This window comes from Mustela erminea, chromosome 3, assembly GCF_009829155.1.
Source record: "Mustela erminea isolate mMusErm1 chromosome 3, mMusErm1.Pri, whole genome shotgun sequence".
Taxonomy (NCBI): Eukaryota; Metazoa; Chordata; class Mammalia; order Carnivora; family Mustelidae; genus Mustela; species Mustela erminea.
The window spans coordinates 4,185,284-4,205,763 of NC_045616.1; the positions used below are offsets into that span (position 1 = coordinate 4,185,284).

General features: G+C 39.8%; 1 protein-coding gene and 1 pseudogene across 1 annotated transcript; both read left to right on the forward strand.

Moving 5' to 3' along the window:
* Positions 1 to 1,088: 1,088 nt before the first annotated feature.
* On the forward strand, positions 1,089 to 2,018 carry LOC116585759 (vomeronasal type-1 receptor 1-like). Its single transcript, XM_032335021.1, has one exon. The coding sequence runs from the start codon at positions 1,089 to 1,091 to the stop codon at positions 2,016 to 2,018; it is 930 nt and encodes a 309-aa protein (XP_032190912.1).
* Positions 2,019 to 5,124: 3,106 nt separating this feature from the next.
* Positions 5,125 to 8,522, forward strand: LOC116585760 (annotated as a pseudogene).
* The last annotated feature ends 11,958 nt before the right edge of the window (positions 8,523 to 20,480 follow it).

Genomic DNA, 20,480 nt, shown 5'->3' on the forward strand with positions numbered 1-20,480 from the left:
CCTCTAAAGATGTGTCTTGAAAGAAGTTGCTGAGGCTGATGTTGAAGAGGTTACTGCCTATGTTCTCCTCTAGGGTTTTGATGGATTCCTCTCTTGCACTGAGGTCTTTCATCCATTTAGAGTTTATCTTTGTGTATGTTGTAAGAAAATGGCCAAGTTTTATTCTTTTGCATGTGACTGTCCAGTTTTCCCAGCACCACTTATTGAAGAATCTGTCTTTTTTCCATTGAATATTTTTTCCTGCTTTGTCAAAGATTAGCTGACCATAAAGTTGAGGGTCAGATCTGGGTTCTCTATTCTGTTCCATTGATCTATGTGTCCTTTTTTCTGTCAATACCATGCTGTCTTGATGATCACAGCTTTGTAATATACCTTGAAGCCAGGCAATGTGATGTTCTCAGTTTTATTTTTTATTTTTCAACATGCCCCTAGCAATTTGGGGTTATTTTCTGGTTCCACAGAAATCAGTTGCATTTATAAACACTAATAATGTAACTGAAGAAAGAGAGATTAAGGAATCAAATCCATTTACAATGGTACCAAAACCCATAAGATATCTAGGAATAAACCTAACCAAAGGGGTAAAGGACCTATAGTCTAGAATCCACAGAACACTTATGAAATAAATTGAGAAAGGTACAAGGAGATGGAAAAACAATCCATGCTCATGAATTGGAAGAATAAACATTGTTAAAATGTCTATGGTTCTCAGAGCAATCTACAATTTCAGTGCCATTTCTATCAAAATACCATTGGTCTTTTTCTTATAGCTGGAACAAACAATCCTAAAATTTGTATGGAACCCCTGGCTTCATTTTAAACAAAGTTTACTTTTATTAATTTTTCACAGAACATGTGATATTCTTCATAGACATTGCATTCTCTTCCTTAACAGTTCTGTTCTTTAAGAATCTCGATGATCCATTGGTCTGGTATAGCTGTATATTTGCTGATTCTGCAGGAAAACTCCCTGAAACTTGATAACTGACTCTTCAGTTTCAATCACCTTTAATATTTACATTCATAATCGAATTATTTGTCTATGGGATGTACTGAACTTGGTTTGAAGATCTAAGCAAGACTGAGAGATGATTTCCAGTGACATAATTTTTGGGATCTTCTTTATCTTTCAAACTTGTATTGGTTTCATGGGGAATTCTTTGTTATTTACATTATATATGTACATCTTCTTAATTCTTCCTCATAAGAAGAAGCCTTTAGATATGATTCTGGCCCACTTAACTTTGGCTAATGCCCTGACACTCATATTCAGAGGGATTCCAATTATAATGTCATCCTTTGGAATTAGGCTGGAGATGGGCAATGCTGGATGCAAAATAGTGCTTTATATTCAGAGAGTTACCCGGAGTATTTCTCTGTGCACCACCGCTCTTCAGAGTATGTTTCAGGCAGTGACTATCACTCCAAGTAATCATAAATGGGCCTGGTTCAAGCACAGAATCTTCATATTCATTCAACCTTCCTTACTTTTCTTCTGGATGATCAACATGGCCATCTATTCTGTGGTCATTTTACAAACCGAGGCCAATAGGAATGCTACTGTTGATGGACTTGGGTATTACAGTCCTTATTGCAAATACAATGCATATGGTCTCCATATAGCACCAGTATTTCTAAGTACAATATTCATTCGAGATTCTTTTTTTCTCTCTCTGATGACATGTAATAGTATCTACATGGTAAATATCCTTTACAGACACCACAAAACAGCTCAGAATGTTCGCAATACCATCCAGTCTTCATCACCCTCTCCTGAAAACAAAGCTACCCATGTTATTCTCATACTGGTGAGCTGCTTTGTTTTCTTTTACTGGACCAACACCTTTCTTACTATTTATGCATTTTATACAAGTAAGAAAAAGCAGCAACTGGAGAAATTTAGCAACTTTTTTTCATCATGTTACCCAACCATCTGTTCTTTCTTTCTAGTTAAAAATGAAAATAGAATTTCTACCAGAAATTTCATGAAAGCAAGAATCAGAATTTCCTCTTCTTGAAGAAAGTTAATTGATCATAGGAACACTCCTTAGCATTCTGCTACATCACAGTACTCATTTGTATGAATGCAGAGGAGTAGGCTTATCAGTGACATGAGTTATATTTATGGACCCCATTGAACTGAGTTACCAATCCAAAGAAATAATTTATGAAACATTTTAGACATTAACCGTAAGGTTCACATTATGAAGCCATGTTTATAACTTTTAAAATTTTTAAAAAGCAACAACACATAAGTAATGTAGAAAGTTTTTAATATAAGAAACACTACTTATCATACAATTACAGAAATCAATACCCCCTTCCCCCAAGGATAATGGTTACTTTTTGGTGTAAGGTAATGCTAACCCTGAGCAAGGAGATGAAATATGTGTGTTTATTAAATTGTGATCTGTACTTTGGTATGTCAGAAATATGTCTGAGAGTCAGTATAAAGGAAACATAAAAGTTTTGAGAGACAGAGGTACAACTTAGTTCCTTGGGAAAGATTGGTTTAAAAGATTGGTCTAAAAAGATTGGTCTAAAAAGAGAAGGTGAATCCCAGTCTCCTTGAACTGTGAACTGAATGAACTGTGGACAACTAAGAAGTTTATACCTACATATTAATTATTAGACATGGTGATAATGTAGGAAGTTGTTTATTTGCACAGCAATGTAACTGGCACTCAAACAAACTTTCTTGTAAATCCAAAAGAAGAGATATGTCATATTTAGTTTTCAAAATAAACAGAATTATTAATATTTGCATGTAAACTCAGAAATGTGTTCAAATTTGCAATAATTTACCTAGTTTAGATAAAGAAAGAACACCAGAAAATAAACAAGATTCCCCAAACATCTAGAAGATTATTGTCCTGAGAACTGTTGAACATACAGGTGACAGGTTTGGATTGAAGTGTGAAAGAAGGAGGCATAATGGTCCACACCCAAGAACTAGGTATCTCCCACAGGCAGAGAAAATCGGATAGCTTGTCACAATTACACATTAAAATCAAGTGCTACATGTTCAACCTATGGCATAGTAGGGTAGTGAAGAGCAGATGGGTCTGTTATATGCTTAGGAAATAAGATGCTGATTTGGGTTTGGGCTTAGAGTCAGGGTCTGGGGTTGGCATTTGGGGTCAGGGTCAGGATTAAGTTTAGACATAACTGGCCCTTTTCCCCTCCTCCATCTCCCTGGGCTTCCAGGGTGGACAGGACTTGCCCAGTGTCACACATGAGTCCAGGATTGAGATGAATCCTTGGTTCTCTGTCTGTCAGTCCTGGGCTCTAATAGAAGAGTGAAACATCTCCCTGGTCAGTGAGTGGTTCAAATTCAACCCAACCCCTGTCAAGGGTTGTGGATGCCATCAGAGGTCATGGATTCTTCTTTTCATTCTCCCACCCAGGAAGAGTTCTGCTGGCCCTATTCTGCTAGGGCAGCTCCAGGTGCCAGCACAGCTCTGATCTGTGAGGGCACTCAGTACACATGTGTGGACTGGGTACAGGAACCCTGCAGTCCCCACGTTCACCCTTTTTGCAGACTGGTGGGGCCTTCCTTGCACCCTTCCCTTGGATGCACCCATTTGCTTATGGATTCATCTATTGAAGGACTTCCTGATAGAGCTCCTGTGTACCATCGCATGCTAGTTTTTGTGAGGAAAGTTTCTCAAAGCACTTGTCTAAATACTAGAATTGTGATTATTGGATACTCAAGTGACATTTATTTATCATTGATAAAACTGCCAAATTGTTTTCCAAAGTGGCCGTATGTGTATCCCCAGCATGAAGGAGCATTCCTGTCATTCCCCACTGCCAGGAACCAGTATCCTCATCTTCTGGACTGCAGCATTTACCATCGGTGTGCTGCAACATTGCACTGTTGTTTACATTGAGTACTTCCTAATGATAGAGGAGGGAGAGTGTATTTGCATGCTTATCTTTTATCTGTACATCTTCTTTGTCCAGGTGGCTTTGCAGATATTTACCCAGTGTTAATTAGGTCATTTGTGCTCTTGCTGTTGAGTCCTGAGAGTTTTTTGTGTGTACTTTGAATACAGATCGTTTATCAGATGTGTGTTTGGCAAATATTTCTCACAGTTTGTGGGTTGTGTTTTGGTTCTCTGAGCAAGGTCTTTCACAGAGTATTAGTTTTAACTGTATAAATTTCACACCATAACTTTTTTCTTTCCTGGACAGATATTTGGTGTTGTGTGTTAACACGAATCACCAAATCCAAGGTCGTGTAAATTTCCTTTCATGTTTTCTTTCTGATATTTTGAAAGTTGTATATTTTAAATTTGTGTACAATTTTGAGTGAATTTTGTTGGAAGTTGTAAAGGTTTTGTCTAGATTTCATTTCTTCATTTCATTTAGTTTTTCCTTGAGTATTTCTGGAGACGCCAGGATATTGTACTCTATTTCAGTTACAAATTTCCAAGGTTTATTGGGCTCAGCTGGACGAGGAAGGGGCTAGGTGCATCCTTGCAACTAAGTGCACCGCCCACTGCACTGCCTCCTGCACTGCCTGCGCCGCCCGCAGGGGGTGCTCTGGCGGAGCGCCTGACCACCCCCTTCCCTCCCTGGGCTTGCTTACTCAAGAGGCCTTGGGTACCTAGAGTAACGGGGAGCCACCCTGGGTTTGCACGCTTCTGGAGGACCTGGGGCCTTGTGGGCACTACAGGAGCCCCAACCTCACCTGGAACCACTGTGGAGAACGTGCGGCCGCCTCCACGCTGCGAATCTAGGCCCTCTCATGATTGCTAAGGAGTCTTTGAGTGGATGTGGGTTCACCACCATGATATAGGAGCCCCACCTCCTCAGGACACGCTGTGGATGCTTTGGGAGGATTGGGGCTGCCTTCACACTGCAGGAGCCTGGGCCTCGTCGAGAACTCCTGTAGAGAATGTGGGTCCTCATCCACACTAATAGGACCTGCTGTGGATGTGGATCCAAGTCCATGCTGACAGGACCTGCTGTGGAGGATGTGGGACTGTGCCCACACTGACAGGACCTGCTGTGGAGGACATGGGGCCAAGTCCATGCTGACAGGAACTGCTATGGAGGATGTAGGTCTGTGTCCACACTGACAGAACCTGCTGTGGAGGATTTGGGTCTGTGTTCATTATGACGGAACCCACTGTGGAGGATGAGGGGCTGCCTACATGCCAACAGGAGCCCAGCCTCCTCAGAACCAGGTGCGGGAGGAGAAGGTGAGGAGAAGCCATCCGAGTAGGGACTGATGAGGGCATGCGCGCTTGCAGGGCCCTGTGGAGGAAGGGCATGCTGTGTGGATGGTGGGGCTTCTGTGGCTTTGTGTGTGGTGATGTGGCCTTCTGTGGGGCTGTGCGCAGGACTGTGGTGTACCCCCTTTCTGGGCTCAGATGTTACTGGTCCCATGACTGTGTTTGTGCGCCCACAGATTCAGTTCCTGGGGTTCCTCACTCTGCAGTCAGGGAGCGGCCACCCACCTCCATGCTCATGCTTCCCCTGCCTTGGCCCAGTGAGTCTTTACCACATCCACATCCCCTGCAGGGTTGGTCCAGAGTCTGGGAGTTTGGGAGTGGCATCTTCCCATGGGTCTCTTGCTAACATGTGGCCTCCTGCGAGGGTGAGTGGCCTGTCCATGGTGGGTGACCTGGATCCGGGAGGCCTCTGCCTCCATCCTGAAGTCTGATGTCCTTTCTGCTTCTGTGATGTGGTGCCGACATGGATGTTTGGAAGACTCGTTTCCTCTGCGATGATTTCAAAGTACAGTTCACTTGTTATAGCAACAGAAATATGCTTTATCTCCACACTCAGACTCCCCATCTGTCATTTCTTTACCATGTTTGACACTTCACATGGGCTACTTTGGTGTGTTTGACCTCAGACAGAGACACTGTCTTGCAGAACCACCATGTAACCCCAGGTGAGGAAATCATGATGGTTTCCATATCTAAACCCAGACCACAGACCCACTTCAGCTGTTGCCACCTGCCCCACTGTCTGAGATGTCTTTCTCCATTATGATCTGGTTTTCATTTTCTAAAACTGCTCCTGAGACTTTCCCCTGTTTGCACAACCTTGATGGATTTTTTAAAAAAGATTTTATTTATTTGATAGACAGAGATTACAAGTAGTCAGAGAGGGAGGCAGGAAGAGAGGAGGAAGCAGGCTCCCCGCTGAGCAGAGAGCCCGATGAGGGGCTCAGTCTCAGGACCCTGAGACCATGACCCAAGCCAAAGGCAGAGGCTTTAACCCAATGAGCCATCCAGGTGCCCCAACACTGATGGATTTAAGGAGCACAGAAGGCTCCAGTCTGAGTGGTATTTCCATATGGCTTTTGTCACTAGGGCTGTTTTCAGTGTCCATCCATGTTGTGACATGCACCAGTTCTTCATTTTTTTCACTGTGACTAAACATCACATTGACCACTTCAGACATTTCCAGTACACAGTTCTCTGAGTTCCCATGACTGTACATCATTCTCCAGAACTTTTTCATTCTCCCCAAGGGAGACTGTATGCATGAAACAGCAACTCCCCATTGCTCTTTCCCCTCAGCCCCTGCAGCCACATCCAACTTTGTGTCTCCAGATACCTCATCCAAGTGGAATTATACAGTATCTGTCCTAATGTGAAAACCAGCATCCTGTCCTTGTTCCTGATTTCAGAGTAGAGCTGGCAATTTTCATACTTGAGCATGGTGTTTGATATAGATTTATTGAAAAAAAATTACCCCATTTTCCCTCTTTCATGAGTGTTTATATCAGCAACAGACATCAAATTTTGGTTAGAATATTTTCTGCATTAATTAATATGATCACATGTTTTTACTTAAAAATTCATGGTGGGGGATAACATTGCTTGGTTTCATTTTATTGAACAATCTTTGAGATGTTTGTGAAGAGAAACTACTTATGGGGCACTATATATATATATATATATATATATATATATATATATATATATTTTAATTTTATTTATTTATTTGACAGACAGAGATCACAAGTAGGCAGAGAGGCAGGCAGGGGAGAGGGGAGGCAGGCTTGCTGCTGAACAGAGAGCCCAATGCGTGGCTCAATCCCAGGATCCTGGAATCATGACCTGAGCCGAAGGCACAGGCTTTAACCCACTGAGCCACCCAGGCGCCCCAGGGCACAATATATTTAAGAGCTCTTGGTTTTGAAATTTTTCTGATCAGCCTCCTTACACGTATTTTAAGAAAGGTATAGGAATGTATTTTGCTGACTTTGTGTGGATTTCATTGGGGTTGGTATTAGTGGTTAGGATGGTGGTTAGGGTTATGGTTGGGTTAGGATTAGGGTCTCTCTGTCCTCTCCTTCACAGAGCCCATTCTCCTCTGGTAACCAGAGTGATCTTTTTGGAACATAACCTTTGGGCCTCTCTGTGGTCTGTTCCCCTCCTGTGCTTTGTCTCCAGCCTCACCTCTCCCACTGGGGCCCTCCCTTCTATGGGCACCTAGTGCCATTGGCTGGGCCTCGCTTTGTCCCTTATGACCTGACCATTCCTGCTGTGTGTGTGTGTGTGTGTGTGTGTGTGTGTGTGCTTGCCATCTACTTAAATGTAGGGTTCCATGGGTTTCCAAATTTCTAAGCCTTAGAGTCTTCTTTGTAAGATGGGGTGCTGATGGCCCCATCTCTGGGAGCAGGAGGCAGGGAGGCCCCATGGGCAAGCTCACTCAGGACAGGCTGGGAGAGTGGCTGTTGCTTAAAGCAGCCCAGGGATTGCCCCCTTGAATAAGGTGCACATGTGCATGGCCCCCAGCTCTGGGGTCCTGCTTCCAGCCTCTGGAAGTGACCCTCCTCACACCTTGTCCCCTGTCCTTGTAGCTATGTGGTCTTCCTGGAGCTGTTATTGACAATGGCCGAGAAGCCCTTCATAGTGGGACACAGGGTCACCTCCTACATCTTCACCGACAAGCTTGCTGTGAGGCCTGTGTGCCCGTCCGGGAGGGCTAGGGGGTGGTTGACCTCATGGTGGACACGGGGTCACCTACTACATCTTCACTGACCAGCCGGTTGCCATGCTCATGTGCCCCTCTGGGAGGGCTGGAGGCTGGTGGTCCTCGAGGTCTGCAGTGCCCCACACTGGCAGGATGTGTCCATGCAGCACATGTCAATGGTCAGCTGCTTCTGTGAGCAGCACTTACTCTGCGAGGTGGATGACTTGGTGGGCAGATGTAGACCTGAAGTTCTGTGACAACATTGGTGTGGAGATCCTGTCCCACCTCTTTGGCACCCTGTACCCCAGTTTCTACCAAGATCATGCAAGGACTTCATCTATGAGTGCCAGCTGCAGTGACAGGCCCACATCCCCAGGGATCAGGGCAACATTTACTACATGGGGGGCTTTTTTGGGGTATCAGCAGTGCAGGTTCACTGACTGACCTTGGTCTGTGTTCATGCAATGGGGGTTGACCTGGCCAATGGGATGGAGGCTGTGTGGTGTGAGAAGAGCCACCTGAACATTTATTTGCTGGACCACAAATTCACCAAGATGTTATCCCTGGATGACCCGTGAGACCCATGGATGCTGGGCTGTCCCTAGAGGACCTGTGGAAACCAGAGGTTCTGAGATACTCCCGCACCCCCATCCCCCATCATGAAGAAGCTGAAATTCATGGCCATGCCCAAGAATCACCAGGACACCAGGAATGTGTGAGGGCTCTCCATCAGGGGGTGCTTTCAGTGGAGCCCTCAGAGAAATTTCCTTCTTCTTTCCTTTCGAGGGAGACTGTGAAGTCCAGACATCCAGAGCCCCCATTGACACCTGCACATGCTTGGGGACACAAGCTCCTCTCTTTGTGGTCACTACATTTTGATAACTTCTGGATCATTTGCAGCTATGACAGGTTCCATTTTTATGTCAGATGTTTTTCTGTATCAATGTGGAGCAACTGTGTTTAAAAAGAACAATTGAATTTTCAGACCACAATGCTCTGAAGCTAGAACTCAATCACAAGAGGAAATTTGGAAAGAACCCAAATACATGGAGACTAAACAACATCCTTCTAAAGAATGAATGGGTCAACCAGGAAACTAAAGAAGAATTGAAAAAATTCATGGAAACAAATGATAATGAAAACACAATGGTTCAAAATCTGTGGGACACAGCAAAGGCAGTCCTGAGAGGAAAATATATAGTGGTACAAGCCTTTCTCAAGAAACAAGAAAGGTCTCAGGTACATAACCTAACCCTACACCTAAAGGAACTGGAGAAAGAACAAGAAAGAAACCCTAAACCTAGCAGGAGAAGAGAAATCATAAAGATCACAGCAGAAATCAATGAAATAGAAACCAAAAGAACAGTAGAACATACCAATGAAACTAGGAGCTGGTTCTTTGAAATAATTAATAAGATTGATAAACCCCTGGTCAGACTTATCAAAAAGAAAATAGAAAGGACCCAAATAAATAAAATCATGAAAGAAAGAGGAGAGATCACAACCAACACCAAAGAAATACAATTATAAGAACATACTATGAGCAACTCTATGCCAAAAAATTTGACAATCTGGAAGAAATGGATGCATTCTTAGAGACATATAAACTACCACAACTGAACCAGGAAGAAATAGAAAGCCCAAACAGACCCATAACCAGTAAGGAGATTGAAACAGTCATCAAAAATCTCCAAACAAACAAAAGCACTGGGTCAGACGTCTTCCTAGGGGAACTCCACCAAACATTTAAAGAAGAACTAATTCCTATTCTCCTGAAACTGTTCCAAAAAATAGAAATGAAAGGAAAACTTCCAAATTCATTTTATGAGGCCAGCATCACCTTGATCCCCAAACCAGACAAGGATCCCATCAAAAAAGAGAACTACAGAGCAATATCCTTGATGAACACAGATGCGAAAATTCTCACCAAAATGCTAGCCAATAGGATTCAACAGCACATTAAAAAGATTATTCACCACGACCAAGTGGGATTTATTCCAGGGCTGCAATGTTGGGTCAACATCCACAAATCAATCAATGTGATACAACACATTAATAAAAGAAAGAACAAGAACCATATGATACTCTCAATAGATGCTGAAAAAGCATTTGACAAAGTACAGCATCCCTTCCTGATCAAAAGTCTTCAAAGCGTAGGGATAGAGGGCACATACCTCAATATTATCAAAACCATCTATGAAAAACCCACCACAAATATCATTCTCAATGGAGAAAAACTTAAAGCTTTTCCACTTAAGGTCAGGAACACGGCAGGGACGTCCATTATCACCACTGCTATTACACATAGTAGTAGAAGTCCTAGCCTCAGCAATCAGACAACAAAAGGAAATTAAAGGCATCCAAATCGGCAAAGAAGAAGTCAAACTATCACTCTTCACAGATGATATGATAATATATGTGGAAAACCCAAAAGACTCCACTCCAAAACTGCTAGAACTTGTACAGGAATTCAGTAAAGAGTCAGGATATAAAATTAATGCACAGAAATCAGTTGCGTTTCTCTACATCAACAACAAGACAGAAGAAAGAGAAATTAAGGAGTCAATCCCATTTACAGTTGCGCCCCAAACCATAAGATACCTAGGAATAAACCTACTGAAAGAGGCTAAGAATCTATACTCAGAAAACTATAAAGTATTCATGAAAGAAATTGAGGAAGACACAAATAAATGGAAAAAAATATATAATATGATAAATATAAATGAATAGAAGATTCACTTTTTTGCATAGAGTGACATAAGAGTGTCTATTTATGAAACATTAAATGAATGGGAAGTTATACCATGGAAAAAGATAATGGAAGCACATAAAACTGAAAAAAAATTACTATATATGTAATCTCCAAAAACTGTTAAGAAAATTATGTACAGCTCATTGAAAAATGGCAAGAGACTTGAATACCTACTTACAAAAGAGAATATTAAAATGGTAAATGAACATATCAAATAATGCTCAAATTCATTAATAATAAAGGAAATGCAATGAAAAAAAATGTTCCATGCTCCTGGATTGGAAGAAAAAATATTTTGAAAATGTCTATGCTACCTAACGCAATCTACACATTTAATGCAATTCCTATCAAAATACCATCCATTTTTTTTTAAAGAAATGGAACCAATAATCCTAAAATTTATATGGAACCAGAAAAGACCTCAAATAGCCAAAGGAATATTGAAAAAGAAAGCGAAAGTTGGTGGCATCACAATTCTGGACTTCAAGCTCTATTACAAAGCTGTCATCATCAAGACAGCATGGTACTGGCAAAAAAAAGACACATAGATCAATGGAACAGAATAGAGAGCCCAGAAATAGACCCTCAACTCTATGGTCAACTAATCTTCGTCAAAGCAAGAAAGAATGTCCAATGGAAAAAAGACAGCCTCTTCAATAAATGATGTTGGGAAAATTGGACAGCCACATGCAGAAAAATGAAATTGGACCATTTCCTTACACCACACATGAAAATAGACTCAAAATGAATGAAGGACCTCAATATGAGGAAGGAATCCATCAAAATCCTTGAGGAGAACACAGGCAGCAACCTCTTCAACCTCAGCCACAGCAACTTCTTCCTAGGAACATCGCCAAAGACAAGGGAAGCAAGGGTGAAGATGAACTATTGGGATTTCATCAAGATCAAAAGCTTCTGCACAGCAAAGGAAACAGTTAACAAAATCAAAAGACAGCTGACAGAATGGGAGAAGACATTTACAAACGACATATCAGATAAGGGGCTAGTGTCCAAAATCTATAAAGAACTTAGCAAACTCAACACCCAAAGAAAAATAATCCAATGAAGAAATGGGCAGAAGACATGAACAGACATTTCTGCAAAGAAGACATCCAGATGGCCAATGGACACATGAAAGAATGCTCCACATCACTTGTCAACAGGGAAATACAAATCAAAGTCACAATGAGATACCACCTCATACCAGTCAGAATGGCTAAAATTAACAAGTCAGGAAATGACAGATGTTGTGAGGATGTGGAGAAAGGGGAACCCTCCTACACTGTTGGTGGGAATGCAAGTTGGTGCAACCACTCTGGAAAACAGCATGGAGGTTCCTCAAAATGTTGAAAATAGAACTGCCCTATGACCCAGCAATTGCACTACTGGGTATTTACCCTAAAGATACAAATGTAGTGATCCAAAGGGGCACGTGCACCTGAATGTTTATAGCAACAATGTTTACAATAGCCAAATTATGGAAATAGCCTAGATGTCCATCAATAGATGAATGGATAAAGAAGATGTGGTATATATATGCAATGGAATATTATGCAGCCATCAAAAGAAATGAAATCTTGCCATTTGCGATGATGTGGATGGAACTAGAGGGTATCATGCTTAGCAAAATAAGTCAATCAGAGAAAGACAACCGTCATATGATCTCCCTGATATGAGGAAGTGGAGATGCAACATGGGGGGTTAAGGGGGTAGGAGAAGAATAAATGAAACAAGATGGGATCAGAAGGGAGACAAACCATAAGTGACTCTTAATCTCAGAAAACAAACTGAGGGTTGCTGGGGGAGGGGGTTTGGGAGAGAGGGGTGGGGTTATGGACATTGGGGAGGGTATGTGCTATGTTGAGTACTGTGAAGTGTGTAAACCTGGTGATTCACAGACCTGTACCCCTGGGGATAAAAATACATTATATGTTTATTAAAAATTAAAAAAATTAAAAAAAGATAAAAATAGACAAAATAAGGTAAAGCAGGAAATGACAAGGATGGTGAGGATGCCAAGAAACTGGAACACTTGTGCACTTTGGTGGGGATACAGAATGCTATAGCATCTGTGGAAAATTTGATGGCAATTCCCAGAAGTACACAGAGAATTGTGATATGATCCAGCAATTGTGCTTCTCGCTATACACCCCAAATAAGTGGAAGAAGGGACTTGAACAGATAGTTGTACATCTGTTTTCACAGTAACATTATTCACAATAGCTAAAACATAGGGCAACCCAAATGTCCATTGATAGATAAATGGATAAAACAAGCATGACACATATAGGAAATAGGATATTATTCAGCCTTAAAAAGAAGGAAATTCTTGGGGACATTTGAGTGGCTCTTTTGGATGAACATCCCACTCTATTTTAGCTCAAGTTATGATCTCAGGGTTGTGTCAAGGAGTCCTGTGTCAGGCTCCATGCTCAGCTGGGAGTCTGCTTGAGATTCCCTCTCTCCCTATCCCTCTACCCCTCCCCTCCCCTGCCAGGGCTCACCCAATCCCTCTTTCTCTCAAATAAATAAATCTTTAATAGAAAAGAGGAAAGAAGTACTGGGGAAATTTATGAAAAATGTAAATGACCCTCATACTTCATATCCACTTCAAAAAAACTCTCTGAAATATATTCATTATTTTTATCAGTGGCAATTCTTTTTCTTTCCAAAAGAAGCAACTGTTTTTCGATGCAAGTGGTTATTGAAACAAGTGATGATTCCACTTTCTTTCTCCATCTTCAGAGTTTAGAGGCAGGCAAACGAATGCACTCTTTTTAGCTTAGAAATGGTATTAAGGATTTCTGAAGTATATATTCTAAGGAGCAAAAATTTTTTTTTCCTCGTGCAGTACAATATTCCCTTTATTTGTATTTGAAAATAGTCAAGTCTTTTCTTTTGCAATACTGTTTCTGATTGATCCACAGGCATCAGGAGTAAAATATTTGTTCTACCCCTTTACAGTTAGTTTGTTTCTACCCCTTTACAGTTAGTTTTTCTTTAATTACAGGAAACTCTCATTATAAATATGCTCCGTGTTATAGCGCAGCATGGGCTTTTTGTTACTTAGCTTGGCAGGCAAGTTTAATTTAGTTTTTAGAGCTCCTACATTCAAGAACATTCCAACTTCTCCCATGTCCCTTTAGAGATTGGGTAAATGGCCGAACTGCAAAGGATCACTCTTTTTTAAAAAAATTTATTTATTTTCAGCATAACAGTATCATTATTTTTTTCACCACGCCAAGTGCTCCATGCAATCTTTATTCAATGATAGAGTAGCTTCCCATGAGCACAGGTAATATGAAGCAACTAATTTAAGGTATTTAAAGTGGTGCTCATTTTTGCTATTGCAAAATATGTGGTATCTTGAGACGAATGTGTACTTAATCACGACCACAAGAATGTTATGTCATTATTATCCCTTTAGACTTTAGGAAGCCATTACTGTGTGCTAGATCATTTATGATGTTGTGATGCAAATGGCTGACAGATATGGTTATTGCTCCCCAGAAACCTACCATTTTTCAGAGGCAGTCTATGGATTGACCTTGGTTAACTTTACAGAGTTTTGTGGTTGGAATGCTTCAAGATCAGTTTTGCCCACAACCAATACTGCCAGAGAATGCATTCTTTAGAATGTATCTCCACCTCTTGTAGTGTGAGGACTGTACCACACAACATAGCATCTGCAGTAACATGACATTAGGATTCCATTGTTGTCAAGAACATAATTTTACTATTTCAAGAGTCTTTTGTCCAAGTAAATAACTGGATTGTTTGTTACAGAAATTTCTCAAAAAGATCCATCAAGTCTTCAACTAAAAATATCATGCAGAACTTCCCAGTCCCAAGACTCCTTAAGCCTTTGCTTCAAAATGCTGCCATTCCTACCCCTCTCAAACTATGACACAAAAATCCTTATCTGGCCCTACTCAATTCCTGGCTTTGAAAAACCAGCCTTGAACCCAGACTTTAAAATTCCAATGAACTAGAACTTGCCCTTCCTTCAAGTCTGTGGTATTCACAGCAGCCAAAACATGAGACAGTGATGACTCAAAGTCAAACATCTATCAATGGAGGAATGGAGAAACAAAGTGTGGTATATCCATACAATGAAATACTATTCAGGTATAAAAAATCAGAGTACTGATATGTGATGTAGTGTGCAGAAACCACAAAAAGATTACACTCAGAGAAAGAAGCCAGACACAACAGGTTTGTGTGGTTGTGTGGTTCCATTTATATGAACTATCCACATTGGGTGAATCTATAGATAAAGAAGGCAGGCGAGTGGTTGCCATGGATTTGGGGGCATGGTAGGGGAACAGGTAGCAACTGCTTAATCATTAAGGGATTTCCTATGGGGGTGATGCACATATTTTGGAACTAGATAAAGGTGATGGTTGCACAGTATTGCAAATTTATGAAATTCTACATAACCGCACACTTGAAAATGGTTGACTTTATGTTATATGAACTTCATCTCAAGTAATACAATTTTTTAAATCTATGGAGTTATGTTCTTTCTTAGCTTGATAAGGAATAAACTGTCTTGTATTATTAACAGGTTGTTTTACTGATATTTGGGGAGCCAGCATTTTACTGGTGTAATTAAAACCAGAGCCTTGTTTGTGTTTTGAAAATAGATCACAGTCCCTTTGGTTGGGACCGTCAATGACTTTCAAAGATGGAATTCAGTTTCCCTTGAGTTTATTCCCCTGTGAATAAATGGTCCCCCTTTTGCCAGGATGTTTTATCTTTTATGTCTCATCTTCTTACACTTCAGTGATCTTTCAGATGTTTTTCATTTCAAGGCACTCTAACTTGTAAATTCCAACCCTGTTTGGTTTCTCTGGCATAGTTCATTATGATGTCTCAATCCTTAAAACATCTGTTATATATAATATAGATATAGATATATCTATATCTATATGTATATCTCCAATTTTGGTTTGTTTTGCTTGCTTGGAACCTTTGAAAAAACTATAATTTTTAAATTTAAGTCTAATTTCTTATGTTGAAAGCACAGAGACTCTTTCAAGACATCTCAGACCAGGAGATCTGTTACAAGGACCCTCCATTTAGTTGAATGGGAACAGGGCTCAAATGGCAACTGCCGGGCCTGGCTAGGCTCTGCTTCTCTGAATGCAAATGTGAGAGGTGTGAGTGTGTAGGAAATAGTCCCCATTCCTGTCTTACTTGTCCATGTTTTTTTTTCTTTGTTGTTGCTGTTGTTTGTTTGTTTGTTTGATATGCTTCTCCTGACTCTTATTCCATTTTTCCCTGATGAATTCTCAATTTAATAAAAATATAACATAGCCAGAAAGGAGTTATCAGCATGAGGATGGGCTTGACTGTTTTGTTGTCCATTATTTTCCCACCCTGCAGAGTATACTCTGATTTAAACATGTTCTAAGCCACTGATAATTCATATAAGTGTGTGTCTGCTTTGTTCAAAGACAACTGTTTCATCCTAAAGCCCCAGATCACTAGATTTATCTTAAATAATTACTGGGCTTTGATCACCCTGGAATTGGTGGTGTCACGTGGTATGTAACTGTCCTTTCCCAGGGCACTTCCCTTACCAAGATACATGTCTGTTGATTTGCAGGAAACTCACTGTTTTTTGTTCCTGACAAATTCCAGTGATTAAAATGTAGTACTTGCTCTTGTTTCCCTGATAAAGGTGACAGCTGCGGGGTTTCCAGTGCTGTTGGATGGCGCCCATGCAGATTGCTTTTTAATGAAAGCAATATATTATCTTACCTAGAGGCCCCAAAGCCTTACCTTGTTAATGTATTCTGGCTTGGCACCACATTTTTCTACAAATTAGTTGTATTAAACACACTTCTTACTATTTATACAGCCTTTAAAGAGTTTCTCTAGTGGGAGGATTTTTGCTCCCTTTCTTCACCTCCACTATTGTTATGCCCAGTGACAACCCCACCCATATTTTTGAAGTGGAGTTTGGAATAAAACATTCCCAGGAGGGAAAAAAATATGACTACCACCATACTCAAGAACTTCATAATCCTTCTTCACACTTAGCCATAAAAATAAAAGAGAAGGTGGAATTCATTAGAGAACCAGCCTTGCAGTTGAGTGTCCTAAAAATGTGCAATAATTCTGAAATCAAAGCCCACTAAATAAACCAAAAGGAAGAAGTCCATTTAAAATTGAGATTGTTGCCTAGGATGTAATCAATTCAATGCAAATAAAAACAGAATAAAAAAATAACATTGAGACTGTAGACATTCAACGACATTCAAAGGTTGATATCATTGGAACCCTCCTATCTGTACAGAGAAAAAGCAAAAGAAAATCCTGGAATATCTGAAAAGACAAATAATCCCCAAACATGCAACTCTGTTATCTCCAGATCTCACAGGGGGTGTATATAACAGTGCCAGGTCTACTGTGAGTGGTCACAATTCTATGGGAGGTGAATGGCATCTATTGTCCTTTGGATGAGGACTCCACAATGAGCTGCAAACTCCACACTGTGGCTTTGGAAACAGTTACAACACCCAGTCCTTGTAATGACCCATGAGCTGAAACTGGCAACAAACAACTTTTTTGCTGAACGTGTCCTCTCTGACCTAAACACAATATTAAACTTTTTACAGAACTATAAATCAAATCCATTAAAAAGAAGCCAATGAACCAGTCTGAACTAAATCCAAACCTACATATTTTCTAAAACAACTGAACTGTAGCAAAACTAAACATCAAAATATTCTCTAGCCTGAATCGATATTTCATTTGTTTTGAGTCTCAGAACCATATTTTCTATTTCAAGACAGAATTATTGTTAACCATAAACCAGTACTTTCAAGAGGAAATACAGAAGAGAAGTTAAGGCCATACTTAGCACTGAGACTGAATAAGAAAAGTCTGTAGTAAGATGTGTGAAAAACCTCCATTTCATGAATTATTGAGTTAAACAGGCAATCATTTAAGGAGAAGCCCAGAAAAAAATTGCTGAGAAGAAGCCAATGCAATAATCAAATTTGTGAACAATAGAGAGGATATGGAAGAATCAATACAGATCCCTTTTAGGAGGTGATCAATTCAATGGGGAGTGAACTGATTCTATAACATGGTAGAAGAATCCAGCAAGAAATTACTATTAAGTGCTGCTGACATCAACTTATATTTTAGATTCCAGGGAATTATTTTCATTCTTGTTAGAATTTTCCTTATTTATTGACTACTTTTGTTGATTACAAATTTAAGAGAAATAAATAGTGAATGGGGAAATAGTTTTAGAATAACCTTTGGTCTGTATGAATAAAAGACTACAAAATTCAAAAGTCAAGTATTTGAACTTTTAAGGAGGTATTCTAGGCAAGTAAAAATATGGATGATTTTCAGAACAAATCTTTGTTTCAGAAAAGATTCTCCAACATCCAAACTTTTGTAAATTGTCCTTTTGTGGTATGTAAACATGAATGTCTCTAGAAATAAACAGAATGTACTTTCACATTATATTTAACTAGGCTTTGACATATACATACATAATTATGCACACAGAAATTTATCTAGAAAAGTCTATTTTCTATCTATGGAATATCATCAGGAAAATGAACACAGGACAGAGAGCCTGTGGATCCATGATTTTTCCTGAAAGGAAAGCAGAGTCCCCAATAAAAGTACTAACATATTCAAACTATCTACCATTTAGGGCTGCAGTAAAAAGCTGGAAGACTGACATTTGCTCAAAATACTTATAAAATATTAAGGTGATTCTCTGGAATCACAAGAGAAACAATCTCATTAGAGAAATTTTTGGAAATTTCTCTTCAAGAAATAATCATGAATATGAAAGTTACTCACAAGGATTATCTACAATCACTATGCCATTGAAACATTAACTAATCACCAAAACCATTTCTTTATTTTTCAAGGCACACGGCTAATGCACATTTCCCAGCCTCCCCTGTGGTCAGAGATGACCATCTGATTAAGCCCTAGCCAATGGAATGTGAACATAAATGATATGTGATGTGTGTCACTTCTAGTCTCATTGGTAATTGTTTATGCTCCTTTCCTTTCCATGTCAACCTTGAAAGCCACATGTTAAAGATGGTGTATCCCTAATATGGGAGGATACTCATCCCTGAATCATGATTTGAAGGTGATCAGAAACACTGGTTTGGACTGTATGTGAACAATAAATAAGCAATCAATAAATAAGTGTGAAATCTACAGAGATTTCAGGGTTTTTTTCTGGAGACATGTCACCTTAATATGCATCTTTTTTAATAGTAGCAAATAATTGGAGACAGCCTAAATGCCTAACAAAGTTGTAGTGACTATCTAATTTGATTAACATTGATAATTTTCATTTTTCTTCCTTGAATTGTTCTGGATAATCTCCACTTTCTATAATTCATACATAAAACATTTAGAATAAGTACATAAATTTATAATATTGACATTATAAAAATCTAATTAAAGGTGTATAGTGATGGTATATGGTATTGATGGTATCCAGAGTGGTAGTTTAAATAGAAGGAGAACATATTTTTATGCTCATAATATGTTGTATGTATTTGGGAAAAAGAAAATAAATTATTTTTATTATTCTCACGGTTTGAATTGACTGCATTCAATGGAGAACTTGTGATTTTAAGTGGAAAAATGTTATTGGTTGGCTCCCGCATACATATTGCTAAAAGTAGTGTGTGTGTGTGCATGTGTGTGTGGTATCTAATTGTTAAGTGTCAAATCAAGATTTGACCAAGCAAATGACTCTGGGATGAATGGATTCTTAGTATTCCTGAAAATCATATGAATGGGAGCCTAACTGCTGTGGAAAATATAAAGAATCATTTATTATTAGGTGACTAATATAAGAATAGAAGAGCATATTGAATTTTCTTTTATATTCATTAAATTTTATTTTAGGTATCAATTATGCTGTTATTACCCCTTTTTGTGGTTGTCATTACCTATAGTACATAATCAGCTTTAACTAACTACTTTTATTAAATCTAGGTGCATGTTGTCCTTTACTCACATAGTATGTGCTATCTTTTTATAAATTTAAAAAAATATATTTTATTTATTTATTTGGGAGAGAGAGAAATAGAGAATGAGCATGAGTGAGGCAAGGTGGTGGGTGGAAAGAGGCAGAGGAAGAAGCAGACTTCTTGCTGAGTAGGGAGCCTGGTGTGGGGCTCAGTCCCAGGACCCTGAGATCATGACCTGAGCTGGAGGAAGATGGTTAACCAACTGAGCCACCCAGGCATCCTGATTTTGTATCATTTTAACATGAGCTGTTCTGTCTCTTCCTTTCAAATTCAAGTGAATCAAGCTCACTTGTGATAATTCTTCCACAACGTCTACCCCCTATCTTGATTCTACCCATCAAAAAGCCAGGAACAGAGCTGATCCATTCAAAACCTCTCTCACAAGGCAAAGAAGTGTTCAGCCTGAGCTGCCAAAGATAGAGTTCTCATTGGCAAGAGAGAGAAAGAGGGCAGACGCATATCACTTCATAGATCACTTTCCATCCTATCCCAATAATGGACAAGAGCCATTACTATGCTTCGAGGCATATATTTCTTTTTAAAAGATTTTATTTATTTGACAAAGAAAGTGAGAGCACACAAATAGGGGAACAGTACGCAGAGGGAGATGGAGAAGCAGCTCCTCACTGAGCAGGGAGCCTGATGAGGGGCTCGATCCCAGGACCCTGGGATCTTGATCTGAGCTGAAGGCAGACACCTAACCAAATGATCTACCCAGGTGCCTCTAGAATGTGCTATATTAACTGGCT

Excerpts from the sequence above, each read along its gene's own strand:
- LOC116585759 (XM_032335021.1), top strand. The coding sequence starts at position 1,089 with ATGATTTCCAGTGACATAATTTTTGGGATCTTCTTTATCTTTCAAACT.